Source organism: Schistocerca serialis, chromosome 1, assembly GCF_023864345.2.
Source record: "Schistocerca serialis cubense isolate TAMUIC-IGC-003099 chromosome 1, iqSchSeri2.2, whole genome shotgun sequence".
In the NCBI taxonomy this organism is placed as follows: domain Eukaryota; kingdom Metazoa; phylum Arthropoda; class Insecta; order Orthoptera; family Acrididae; genus Schistocerca; species Schistocerca serialis.
In genome coordinates, this window is record NC_064638.1 from 365,198,037 (window position 1) to 365,210,923 (window position 12,887).

At 35.9% G+C, this 12,887-nt stretch overlaps 1 protein-coding gene across 1 annotated transcript in view; it reads left to right on the plus strand.

The window, feature by feature from the left end:
- The window catches only part of LOC126470416 (protein scarlet-like), a 323,404-nt gene that overhangs the window by 296,158 nt on the left and 14,359 nt on the right, over window positions 1–12,887 (plus strand). Inside the window, exons 8-11 of the mRNA XM_050098273.1 lie at window positions 5,904–6,142; window positions 7,758–8,019; window positions 8,200–8,231; window positions 8,315–8,420. Coding sequence (XP_049954230.1) covers window positions 5,904–6,142; window positions 7,758–8,019; window positions 8,200–8,231; window positions 8,315–8,420 — 639 coding nt within the window. The remainder of the gene's footprint in view (window positions 1–5,903; window positions 6,143–7,757; window positions 8,020–8,199; window positions 8,232–8,314; window positions 8,421–12,887) is intronic.

The following is a 12,887-nucleotide window of genomic DNA, read 5'->3' on the forward strand; positions in this document are numbered from 1 at the left end:
TTCTCTAATGCAGTTCTACACCTTTCACCATGTTCTATGTTTTTCTCCCAAATGATTTCATTGTACTTCTCATCTGTTTGACCCATACTGGGTTTATAATAGTTCATGCTTAACAATTTGTAAATACATAAGGTACGATTCTAACACAGTTCACACTGAATCATCACATGATATTCCACACTCCAAAAATATAACTGTACTAATCAAATATTCTACTGTAGCACTGCTTGGCAAAATTTTGATTTTTGACATCCAGACTTACTTCTTGCTATTTTGAAAACTTCTAACTATTTTGAAACTGTTGCTGTAGTGCTGTTGTGTGGCACTGCATCCTCTGCACTGCTGAAGAGTGCTCCCTGGTGTTCTTGTAGTTACTTCTGTCATTTCAATCTTGAGAATATATTCACTTACCCATGTCATACGAGGGGCAACGGAAAAGTTTCTGTTTGAATGATGTACAGTCCAGAATTGGTATGCCAAACAGGCAAAACTGCCATGAGTACTGAGGCACTCAGAATTGATATACCAAACAAGCAAAACCACCATGAACACCGAGGCAATCATCCCAGGATGAAGGTGGCCGCAAAACACCATGTTCTACTGTGTGAAGAAGTCCATAACTGCCTGCTGCATATCCTCATCTGACTGGAGTTGTTGATCCTTCAAGGCTTTTTTTAAAGAGACCATGAATGTGATAATCATATGGGGGGAGATGAGGATTATAGGGCTCAAGTGTCTCCCACTTGAGTTCACGTGAGTTCTGCGTTACAACATTTGTGATATGGGGAAATGTGTTATCGTGGAACAGAAGCACTCCTTGTTGCAATGTTTCAAAATAGTGTTTTTTCAGTGACATGCCGCCCCATACACATTCTTCATTCTCTACCGGATGTCTGTTGGTGTTTGTCCTTCAGCAGCCAAGAAAGGAATAACAGCACATTGTTCCTGTTTTGACACATATGGTAATAATGTTGCCATAGTTCATGTTTCCACATTTATTACATGGACATTGGAAAGACACAAATGCCAATATGAACCCTTGCCTCCATGACAGTGCTTATATACTCACACTGGAGTCACGCTGTGTTGCATACACACTGCAGCAACACTGTCAAAGGAAACTTTTTGATTCCCCTCATAGTTTATTAGAAACACTGTGATCTATCTCTGTGGTCCACTATGCTGCTCCTCCACTCAACAATGGGTATCATTCCACCTGTAACTGGCATGTTGCACCAGCTCTGTCATCATCACTTTTTAATTTTGATTTTGTTCTCTCGAATTATTCTCTCCACACACCTCTTCACCGAAGATTGTCCAGTCATTCATCAAAAATTTTAAGGTATCATTGCAAGGTAATAAATACTAAACAGTTAGTTTACTGAGTCACTCAGTATGTTGTCTAAGAGGGGAGGATTACACCACATAACTGAAAGTTGTACTACAAATTGTTATTTACCACAGAATGGATACAACCACACAACACACATTCTTTTGCTTACTTCACTTATTATACAGATTCTGTTTTTATATTTGCCATTTGATATGCCTACTAGTCTCTGCAGCAGTGCACCAACTAACTGTGAACAGAACATCATTAACATACACACATACTTTTCTGTTTATTTGTTCAGCACTCAGGCTATTTGTGTACTTCAAAACTACTCCATTATCTAACTCAGCTGCCACTTGACTACTTACACCAAAGATAACTGCAGGAACAAAATACCTTACATTTAGTACCTTTCTGTGCCAGTGATAGAGTTTTTGATTGGCAGTATATATCATTCATATCTCTAGTTTCATGCATGTAGACTGCTGAGTTGCTTTCAAAGAGAGTTGAATTGTTCACAATGATGCAAATAAGAGAAAAAATGTATTGGGACGTAGTAACAAGTATTTCAGTTGGCTAAAAATTTTGTGACAGATTGGTTCTTGGAAGATTTTTTTGAGAATAGAAGATTTCCCCTAGAAGAACACACGCAAAATAAGCTACCAGTGTTACTGTTTGTTTCTTAAAAGCCATGTAAAATTTGTTTTTGCAGAAATGAAGTTAACTGAAAGACAGTTAAATTCTGTTGATCAATTTTGTTGGTGACAGTGGTTTCCAAATTTTCCATTACAATGTCGGTGTTGTTTGAAAACAGTAGATTTGAACTCATCACTATTCCTAGCTGCAGGCAGATTTTTAGCATAGATCAAAAACAACATGAACCTAAGACAGATTACTGTTGGACTGTATGATAAGGTGCAACAGATATTCCCTATTTGCAATCCACAGCTTCCAGAATTACTTTCTGCTTCCTGTTGGTGATACAGCATTTCAGCAGGTTACCTAATGAGCCCATGCTGCTGTACTATTGGACATTTTCTGACAGTAGTATTGCCTATTTAGATGATTTTATTCTGGAAGCCAATTTGCCTTTTATTTAAAATGCTGAAGTGTTCAAAGTATTTTACAGCGTGTGACAAATTTTTGATTTCTGTTGATATACCAGTATTGTAAGAAAAGAAATCAGTCTGTAAAGGCTCACATTTTAGATTTTGTTGTGGCACATTTTATTCCCTGTGGGAATATACCTTGGTACACTGCTGAGTTATGGATATTGCTCAGTAGTTTACATATTTTGACAGATCAGTGTTTTAGTAGGTTAACTGAGATACTGTCAAAGTGAGATGAATTGTTTTAATGGTACAGTAGTATTCCCAAATTCTGTGGTGATTATAGGAGCTGACAATACTTCATCAAAATTTGTTTTGTACTTGCAGCTTGAGAATATCCATAGATGTGACCTACAGCCTAATTGCCCAGTGACACTCCAGAATTGTTCATTGGAAAATGCTTCTTAAGGAAAGCAGATCACTTGCAGAGCATATCAGAATCCTCAGAATTCGAAAACTATAGAACTGTTGCATGGTTTTGATTTTCATATAAGATTTTTGACATAGGTTTTAATCAGGAGCATAATTAAAAATGCTTTAACTTGACTCCTCTCTGACTGGTAAATATCAGATGACTTCATGCTACCCCTGAATGTTTACACTTATTGCCAACTTTAGCTAACAAGGGTTCATTCCCATTGCACCCCCCTCAGATTTAGTGGTAATATGGCCCAGCAGATAGCCTGTCAAAAACTGAACTAAGATCAAGCATGAAAACAGGAAGAAGTTGGAAAAAAAGAAAGGGACGCAAAATACAAACAGTGAATGGTCCAAACTTAGCAAGTGCAGTATTGAGTGGAATGTAAGAGCCATGGTATCAGGGTTAAGTGGTCATGATGATGGACTGCAAAGTGGGTGAAACAGGTTCTAAATCCTCTCATGCCATTTTTTTTTTTTTTTTTTTTTTTTTTTTTTTTTTTTTTTTTTTTTTTTTTTTTTTTTTTTCCGCACAACTCTTTGAACCGTCTGTAGCCTTGACAGTTGTCATATTATACACTGGTTACAGAATATAAGTTATGTGGTAAGAATACATTACCAATGCAAATAAATGTGATGAGTAGTGAGAGCAGGTGAGATAGCACCTAGACGTCTCACAGAAATGAAAACAACAAATAAATGGACATGAACTGTGTTTCAACAAAGGAATTCAAGAGTCAGAACTTCCAAAATGGAATGCAAATTCAAAACTGTTAAAAATGTTACCAAAATGAAACACAATTTCAAAACCATTAAAAAATACGTTTTGACAGAATACAGAGAAAGAGTTTCATTGTGAAACTGTTGCATTCATTTGTTGCAGCTTATGTGACAAATTATTATGTTTTCATCATTTCTTTGGGAGTGATCATATTCATATGAACACCTAAATAGGACAAGGAGGCATATCTCACTCACTCACCAACCATACAAATTAGGTCCTATCATATGACACGTATACCGTCACTAATTCCGTGTATGACACACCAGGCTTTTTCCGATGGAGGATTCGGTTGACTTTGTCACAAAAGCTTGGCTGTTCCCATTAGAAAGCCACTTCCTTTCAGCTGCTACTAGAGTACTTGCGCAGGATCAATTTTCATTATAGGTCCCTTCCTTACACCTCGCTGTTGCAAATGGACTTTACACCACTACATAGACACAAATTTGAATACAGCGAACAGTGAAATAATAATAATAAAACAAAGGCACTTGGGAATTTGAACATGGCTTGCCTACTGTTGCAAATGGACTTTACACCACTACACAGACACAAATTTGAATACAGCGAACAGCAAAATAATAATAATAGAACAAAGGCACTTGGGAATTTGAACATGGCTTGCCTGCTTGTTAATCCAACACTGTGACCACTTAACCACAATGCTGTTGCTCATTTTCTGAGCTCAGTGTTGCACTTGTTATGTTGGATGATTGACTGTTTCGATTTTGTTTTTCTTTTTCACTGTTCAGTGCATCTTTTTCTTGTTTTCAACCTTGATCTATATTTAATTTCCAATGAACTGTCCACTGGGCCCTCTTACCACTAAATCTGAGGTGAGTATGATGGTGAGTTTCCCTTGTAACAGTATTGTGCGCTATAGCAGTAAGCAACCATTGTGAGTTTAGTGTTGATTCACATGTGCAGTGATTGTTTATATTATTTTTTTAAATGAGCAAAGAGGCTATACTTGGTCCTTCTAGCAACTTGTTTGAGTGTCCAGCCAGCATGAAGTAGGGGATCTGCAGCAAGTGGTGTAGTGGCTAGCATTGTTGCCTCTGGATCAAGGGGTCCCGGGTTCAATTCCTGACCGGGTTGGGGATTTTCTCTGCCTGGGGACTGGGTGTTCGTGTTTTCCTCATCATTTCATCATCATTATCTTCATCATCATCATTCATGAGAGTGAGTAGATTGGATTGTGAAAAAAAAATTAGACTGTATAAAAATTGGGACTTTGTATGGGCACTGATGACCACACGGTTGAGCATCCCACAAACCAAACATTATCATCATGATGTGCAGGCATAAATGTATCGGTGTGTGTGTGTGTGTGTGTGTGTGTGTGTGTGTGTGTGTGTGTGTGTTTGTGCTTGTTTTCTAGCTAGACAAAGGAATTATTCCCAGAGCCAGGTAGTTTTCTTTCTCTTTTGCATGTGCCTATCAATGACTCAACACTTCTGCTATTCAGCGAGTGGTCTCCTTTACTCCTAAATTATTTAAAGCCTGCCAGAAATTTTCTACATACTTATACTACCTAGTGAAAAAAAAAAAAAAAAAAAAAAAAAAAAAAAAAAAAAAAAAAAAAAAAAGTTATGCGGGCAACCTTTCTACTAAGAAAATTAAAATACGTTATCTTTCCTCAATTTTTCTCATATTATACAAAAGTGCATATTGTATAACAGCAATTTCCATCTGCTTCAACCCATTTATGGAGAAAAAGAACTTAAATGGCTATAGAAAATGCTTATTTGTTCATCCGCATATGTTATGTAGATACAATTATGAGGGAGGACCCTCATATTATCTGGAACAATTAAAAAAATACATTGTCACACAGATGAATTCATGTATTTATAGCAATATGTAATTAAGAATATATTGTTGTCTGATTTATCAAAAGCATTTGCCACTTTTATTTACACATAAGCTGGCTAAAAATCAAGGTCCACCCAATCAACAGAAAATATACTACTTTCAGATATTCAACCACTCTTGTAATACCACAATTCAGCAGCTTTAATCTACTACTATATACTTATCAATTATGTGACAGTACTAACTCATATTGAAGAAAAACAGCTAATATACATTGTGTGATGCAGGCTTGTTAACAATGTTTATTGTTTCCTATAGTCCGAAAATATTGCTTTTTCTTCAAAAGCTTCCTTTTATAATAAGAGTAAATCTTAGTTTTCATTGTCAGTTACTGTGCTAGATGTACAGGTTAGCTTTATTATACAATATGAGAAAAAATTATTTGCAGCTGCTGACAGACCCACTCCTTCTGTTCTGTGATGAGCCAACAACAGGGTTGGACAGCTATAGTGCTGGAGTTGTGGTGGAAAAACTGCGGCAGTTTGCTGAGATGGGCAAAGCTGTCATTTGTACAATACACCAGCCTGCATCTGGGCTCTTTGATTTATTTAATGAAGTCCTTTTGCTGGCTGGTGGCCGTGTTGCTTTCCATGGTGATGTCGGAGAGGCAGCAAAGCATTTTAAAAGGTGACTTTTATTTAATCTCACAATGATATAAGACTTGTAATTGTAATACAATAAAAATAAATAGCTCTAATGTAGACACTGGGACATGCCTCTTCAGTGCTGTGTGTTCAATAATTTTTCTTCAGACCAAACAATAGTCATTAATTTAAAGTGAGGTGCGTAGAAGAACACATCCACACATGAAAAGGTGAAATTTTACTTACCTGTTTATCTTGATGATGGCTTCATCATCTTCTTTAGAGGCATGATAAAACCTGCTGGTCATCTTTTAGTAAGGAGAAACTTAATTGGTGAAAATATTGTGGAAGTTGGGTAATTCTCAGTATACCAAATGAAATAAAGTATGTGAACTTTGAAGCATTTGTATTGTGCAACATTTCACATATTGTGCTGACACAATTTATACAAACACAACCAATACATCTGCTTTCTGTAGTGTCCCAAATGACTCAACTTCCTTTTACAACCCATCCCCACCAAGTCCACCACAACAAAGAGGAACAAAGATTCTATTTGAAACAAGGAGTTAACATCTTTGTCAGAGAAAATTGCTGATACATATTCATCAAAATTAACAAATATGAATTTATATAATTTTATGTAAAGTAATACAACATGGTTAAAATACATAGAACATACATAAATATTTAAGAATGAAATAATTAACTTTTATAATTGTGTGCTTATATGAATTTATTTTTCATAAACAAAACTATCAATACCCACTGGTATCAGAAGATTTCAAATTTATCATTGAGCTGCTTACATTACATTACACATAAAATATGTAAGTAGGTTTTATTTGGGTAGGACAGGTGGTCAGTTGTGACCTTGCTGAAGAAACCACATTGGCATTTGCCTGAAATGATTTAGGAGAACCATGGGAAACCTAAATAGTAAACAACATCCTCTTGAATATGAGGTCAATGTCTTAACAACTGTACTGTTTCATTCAGTTTGTCTCTTTTGCAAAATGTTCCTCTGATCATACACAATTTGCATCAGATAACTCATAATACATATAAAACAATGCTTGCACAGCCCCACAGCACACACAAGTGACTCCGGGGGTCTCCATGCCCCCTTCCCGCTCCCTCCACTCTCATACCCCAGTGAGTAAGATATTGTGCTCAGAATGACATTACTATCATTCACTACAGATCTTGGTAGCACATTTACTTGTGACAGCATTACACTGTGACCATGTATTGTAGTGTGACAGGATGTTGTAGTCATCCCCTTTCATTATTAACTCCTACTGTGAGTCTTCTAAGTGATCTTTAATTATGAAATATGTTTAGGCTGAAACTTCTGGCAGATTAAAACTGTGTAACAGGCCAAGACTCGAACTCAGGATTTTTGTCTTTTGCAGGCAAGTGCTCTACCATATGAGCTACCCAAGCACAACTCATGACCTCTTCTAACAGCTTTAATTCTGCCAGTACCTCACCTTCTCTGATTTGGTTGTTTCTTTTCCTTTTTTCCATTGATGCATGTGGCCATTACAGTGATAACTTTTATGAGAGTGCTTATAATTGTTATTAAGTTTAAAAGATTCATACACTTCAGATAGTATATGATGTAAGGTCTGATGTTAATTATTTCCTGTTTACAGTTTAGGTCTCGTGTGTCCAACTACATTTAACAAGGCAGAATTTTACGTCTCTCAGTTGGCAATAGTTCCTGGCAAAGAAGCTGAATGTTCAAGAAAAATAGAATGGATTTGTGATGAATTTGAAAAATCTCCCTACAGCAAGTATATAGCAGATCAAATAGCTTCTAGCTATCAAAACCAGAAATATTTGTTACCGAATCAAGAATTATTTGAAAACAAAACTGTCTCATACACAAATGGTGGTCTTAAATTTTATCATGAGGTTTGTTTTATATCACTTGCCATTTACAAAGTGTATTTCTAAGTGAATACTCATAAAAATAATTTATTAGAAGAATACTAGGCCTAATTATATTTAAGGGTCTTTATTTTTAGAGAACTATTGTTTAAATAAACAATAGCAACATGAGAGATGCATTAATAGCACAATATTGTTTTCCAGCAAGACCATGAGTTTGGCAACTACATGTCACTGTAAGTATGAACAGATTGTTAAAAACTGCAGAATACTCACTTTTCACTTGTATCCTAACTTGGAATCTTTTACTCCTTTACAGGCGTAAGCCACACCATTTAACACAAGTTTATTGGTTGACAAGAAGAACTTTTATTGACCTGATCCGCCATTCGACTGATGTTTCCATAAGAATAGGCTTATACATGGTAATTATCTTTTCTTACATTTAATGGGTGATGTAATGACAACAGTATTTCTAAAAATAATGATACTCTGTAGCAATCTTGTCTTTGTGGAAAATATTAATATCTCCTTTCAGTAAACATGCACAAACCAATTTGAATATGCAGGTAACATCAACTTCTATTGTCTTTTTCACAATGGTGACTATAATCAGAAACTATTACATGTCACAAAAAGTGCTTTATAAGCTGCAAAATAGTCACAAATGAAGACAGTCATTTAGGAAGTACAGTATTTCTTTCTTTAATTAAAGTTGATGAACACAGGAAATTGTCATTAGACTACCAATTTCAGTTCATAGTGACTATCTTCAGATCTGTATAAAACATTCAAAGCCTTACCATTGTCTTAATACAATAAAGCCAAAGTGGCATCTTCAAGAGAGATGAACAAAATTAGCTGGGCGCCATCGAACAGAACTATTAATGCAGTGCACACTAGGTCACAGTGCCAGCAGTACACAGTGCAATACATCTGCCCCAGTGTAAGACTTCTCATACTGGGATAGAATCTCATATATGCCAAATTTTCAAGTTCAAAATTGTCTCTGACCATAGATAACAGATTCCTCAATTTTGGCAGTGGATATAAAATACACTTGATCTCATAAGAGTATGTTTGTGAATCCTTTTGATTCTTGAAGACACACCTCCAAAATAAGAAGAAAATGCCATTTCAGGCAGTGCCTTTACATCTTGATTTACATCCCTAGAGTGAACTCACTTTGACTGAAGAGTGCTACATACCTCTTTTTTCAGAATAACCAATATGTTTTAACGTTGTTCTTAGATGTTGCATATCACCTCTATGTATCAGGGAATGTAAGACAGTGCTGAATTGTTCAGGGTCATGACAATGTTTAGCCTGCAGATATAACTAGATGTGAGTAGGTTTGTGGTAGATATTATGTCTCAGGATTCCATTGGCCTTTATTCTAACTGTAACATCTAGAAATGGTTAGTAGCCATCCTTTTCCACTTCCACTGTGAACTGAACACTCAAGTGGAGTGGGTTTAGTAGCTGGAGAAACATAGGTACTGTTTATGCTCCATCAGACCACAGTGTATCATCAGCATACTGCCAAAGGAGGAAGATATGAGAGGTGCTGATTGTAGTGCTTTCTCCCCAAAACCCTCCATACAATAGGTGGACACCATGAGAGACATCATGGTGATATCATCCAGGTATTCAAACTACTGGATATTAAATAAGGAATACTTTAATTAAAGAAATGCCACAATGTCTTCCTCAGACTTGCCTCTATTAAGTTCTAAAAATCATGTGGAGGCACTTTTGTAAATACGTACACAGTACCAAAGCTAACCAGAAGATCTGGTGATTGTAGTCTAACCACCTTCAAGTGACTCAAGAAATCCTCTGAATCCTAAATGTGATAGTCATATTTACCTGTGGGAGGTTCCAATTGACAAAGAATGCATAGGCTGTCTAATATTAACTACAGTGGGGTAAAAGAGCACCCTTTTGTGTGGATGTGGTCTTTGTGGTTTCTGAGGGAGTAATATGTAGGGGGCTAAAGAATGTGTTTGTAGATTCTTAACTTAATACTGATTTTTGAAACTTTTGCAGGAAAATTGTTACCTACCCTCAAGGGTCTGCTAATTCAAGATTTTCTGCATTTCGGTGATGCTCTCCCATCAGCCAAAACAAAGTTGTACCAATTCATCCTGCCCCTCTTCAAATACATTGAGTATTCCCTCTTAGTCCTATTTAGTATGGACCCTGAACACTTAAGAAATATTGTAAGATGTGGCACACAGGTATTTTGTACATAATCTCCTATGTGGTATTACAGTATGTTCCTAGTGTCCTGCCAATTCATTGAAGTCCACTGCCTGCTTTATCTACAGCCAAACCTAGTTGGTCTTCCAATTTATATCCCTACAGATTGTTGCACTCACATAATTGTAATAGTTGAGTGATTGCAGTTGTTACAGAATGATGTTGTAGGCATAAGATACTACAAGTCAGCATTCTGTGAAGTGCACAATTTCACATTTGTGAACATTTAAGGCAAGCTGTTAATCTTTGCACCACTTTGAAATCTTGTTAAGATCTGATTTAATATTTGTACAGCCTTTTTTTTCAACAATACTTCCTGATGGATAACTACATCATATGTAGAAATGTTTTACTTACCATTAATATTGTCTGACAGGCCACTAACATATAACATGTACAACAAGGTTTCCATTAAATTTCCTTGGGGCTCATCTGAAGTTACTTTTTCTTCTATCAGTGACTTTCTATCCAAGATAACATGTGATATCCTTCCATCCTCAGTCTACTCACAAATTTGGTTTGATATCATATATGATCATACTTTTGTTAATAAACATTTTTCAAGCCACTTTACAAGCAAAGCAGCAATATTAGATGATTACTTTTGGTTACTTTGTAAATGTAGGAAAAGGATGAAAAGTAACTGCATAGTTTCACAAGTAGATTTTTGCAAAATTAAGATGAAACATATGTGAAGAAACTGAAGACAAACAAATGACCTTTCATTACAAACCCATCTCTCTTCTTTCTGTGTTCTCAAGCATTCTGAGAAGGTATCCTGCAACTGAATATTGAACCACGTTTCTGACAATAATCTTTTAACTGTTGCTCAGTTTGGCTTCCATAAAGGATACTGTGCAGAGAAAGCACAATTTAACCTCAAGAACCTAGTTCCAGCAGAACTAAACAAGAAAAATTATCTTATTGACAATTTTTTGACCTCATAAGTGTGTTTGATGATGTAGATAATAAATTGTACTAGGCAGACTAAAACAATGAGGCCTGAAAGGCAGCTCCCTTATGTTGATGGAATCATAAATAAACAACTGGTAGCATTAAATATGGTCTCCCTGCAAGGTCAGGTGCTCAGCTCCCTCCTGTAGTTGACATACTTAATCTCTCAGAAAATTGTCTTATGTAGTTCCAGACAAATGAGTAGGCCATACACGTGCCAGAAGTAGAGATTTAATTAACACACAGTACTGAAACCCTGCGTGAAAATTCCTAGGATTCCAGATGGATGACTAACTGAGGTAGGTGTATTATGAAAAGGATAGTTGCTACTCACCATATAGTGGAGATGCTGTGTTGCAGATAGTCACAAAAAGAAGACTGTCAGAAAGTGAGTTTTCAGCCAACAAGATCTTTATCAAAAATAGACAAAGCACACACACACACACACACACACACACACACACACACACACACACACACACAGACATGTGTGCACGGGCAAACACATGACCACAGTCTCTCAGTTGTTTGGATTTAACTGAGATAGCTCCAGAACATGGCTGAATTAATCAGAAAGCTCCTGTCTGTTAACATACAACTTAATTTCTAAAACATCTCTGAAATCTCTCTATTGTTTTGGGATTTATGAAGTATGACTTGTAATCTACCAACATAATGATATGTAGTCTACATTGCTTCTTCGGTAGAACGTCAGTCTGGGATATTAAAGATCAAAATTCAGTATTTGATGCTGTTTGCTAAAAATAAAATATATCCAACACCACAATTTAGGTTGCATTTTTTACCCGTTTATTAGCGTCAAAGTCATATTGTTAGAATGATGATCAGTTTTCTCTTCTTTGTGAAATTATTAGTACTCACAATCAGGTCAGCAATCACAAACCACCAAGAGTCCAGGGCAGTATTATTGACATAAATTCTAAAGTCATTGAAGCACAAGTTAATACAACATTGTCCAATAATCAGTGGCAATTATAAGTCACTAAAAAAATTAAGAGTGGCACAGAACATAGCTCATTTTTACACTAATTATCACAGTTTGCCTACTGTTTTGTAATAATCCAGTAGATGAAATTACACTGCAGTAGGTCACTTAGTTCAGTCATTCATGAAAGTCGCAACACTCAATAACAGCTTGTTCAAGTCACAAAACAACACTTTTCAGTCAAAATATTCGTCAAGTTGAGTTACAGAAATCACTTTAGTTTTTAAACATTGCCATTATGGTGTTATTGTAGCTACTGACAGACAAATTTTCATGAATAACTTGTGAATAACTGTTGCATGAATAAATACCATAAGCATGCTTGACATAGGTGTTACATGCTTGTTTGCTCAACTGAGACTGTGCACATACTGTAGACTTTGAGTGACATCCAATTACTGTAACTAAGGACTGGCATATGAACAAAGAATATGAAGAGAGTCCACAACCATTTGAAAAATTGCTAGGTTAAATTATGCTTCTCAGAATGGACTATAATTATTGATAAAATTTTGGTCTATGAAAAATGTAGAAATCCAGGAATTTAAAAAAGTTTATGGAATCACTTCATACAGCCACATTGGGAATACCCAAGTATGGTTGGCATTTTTAGAATTATTCTACCTAAAGATAAATTATGCAAATTGATAATTAGTGGCTTAATTAACTA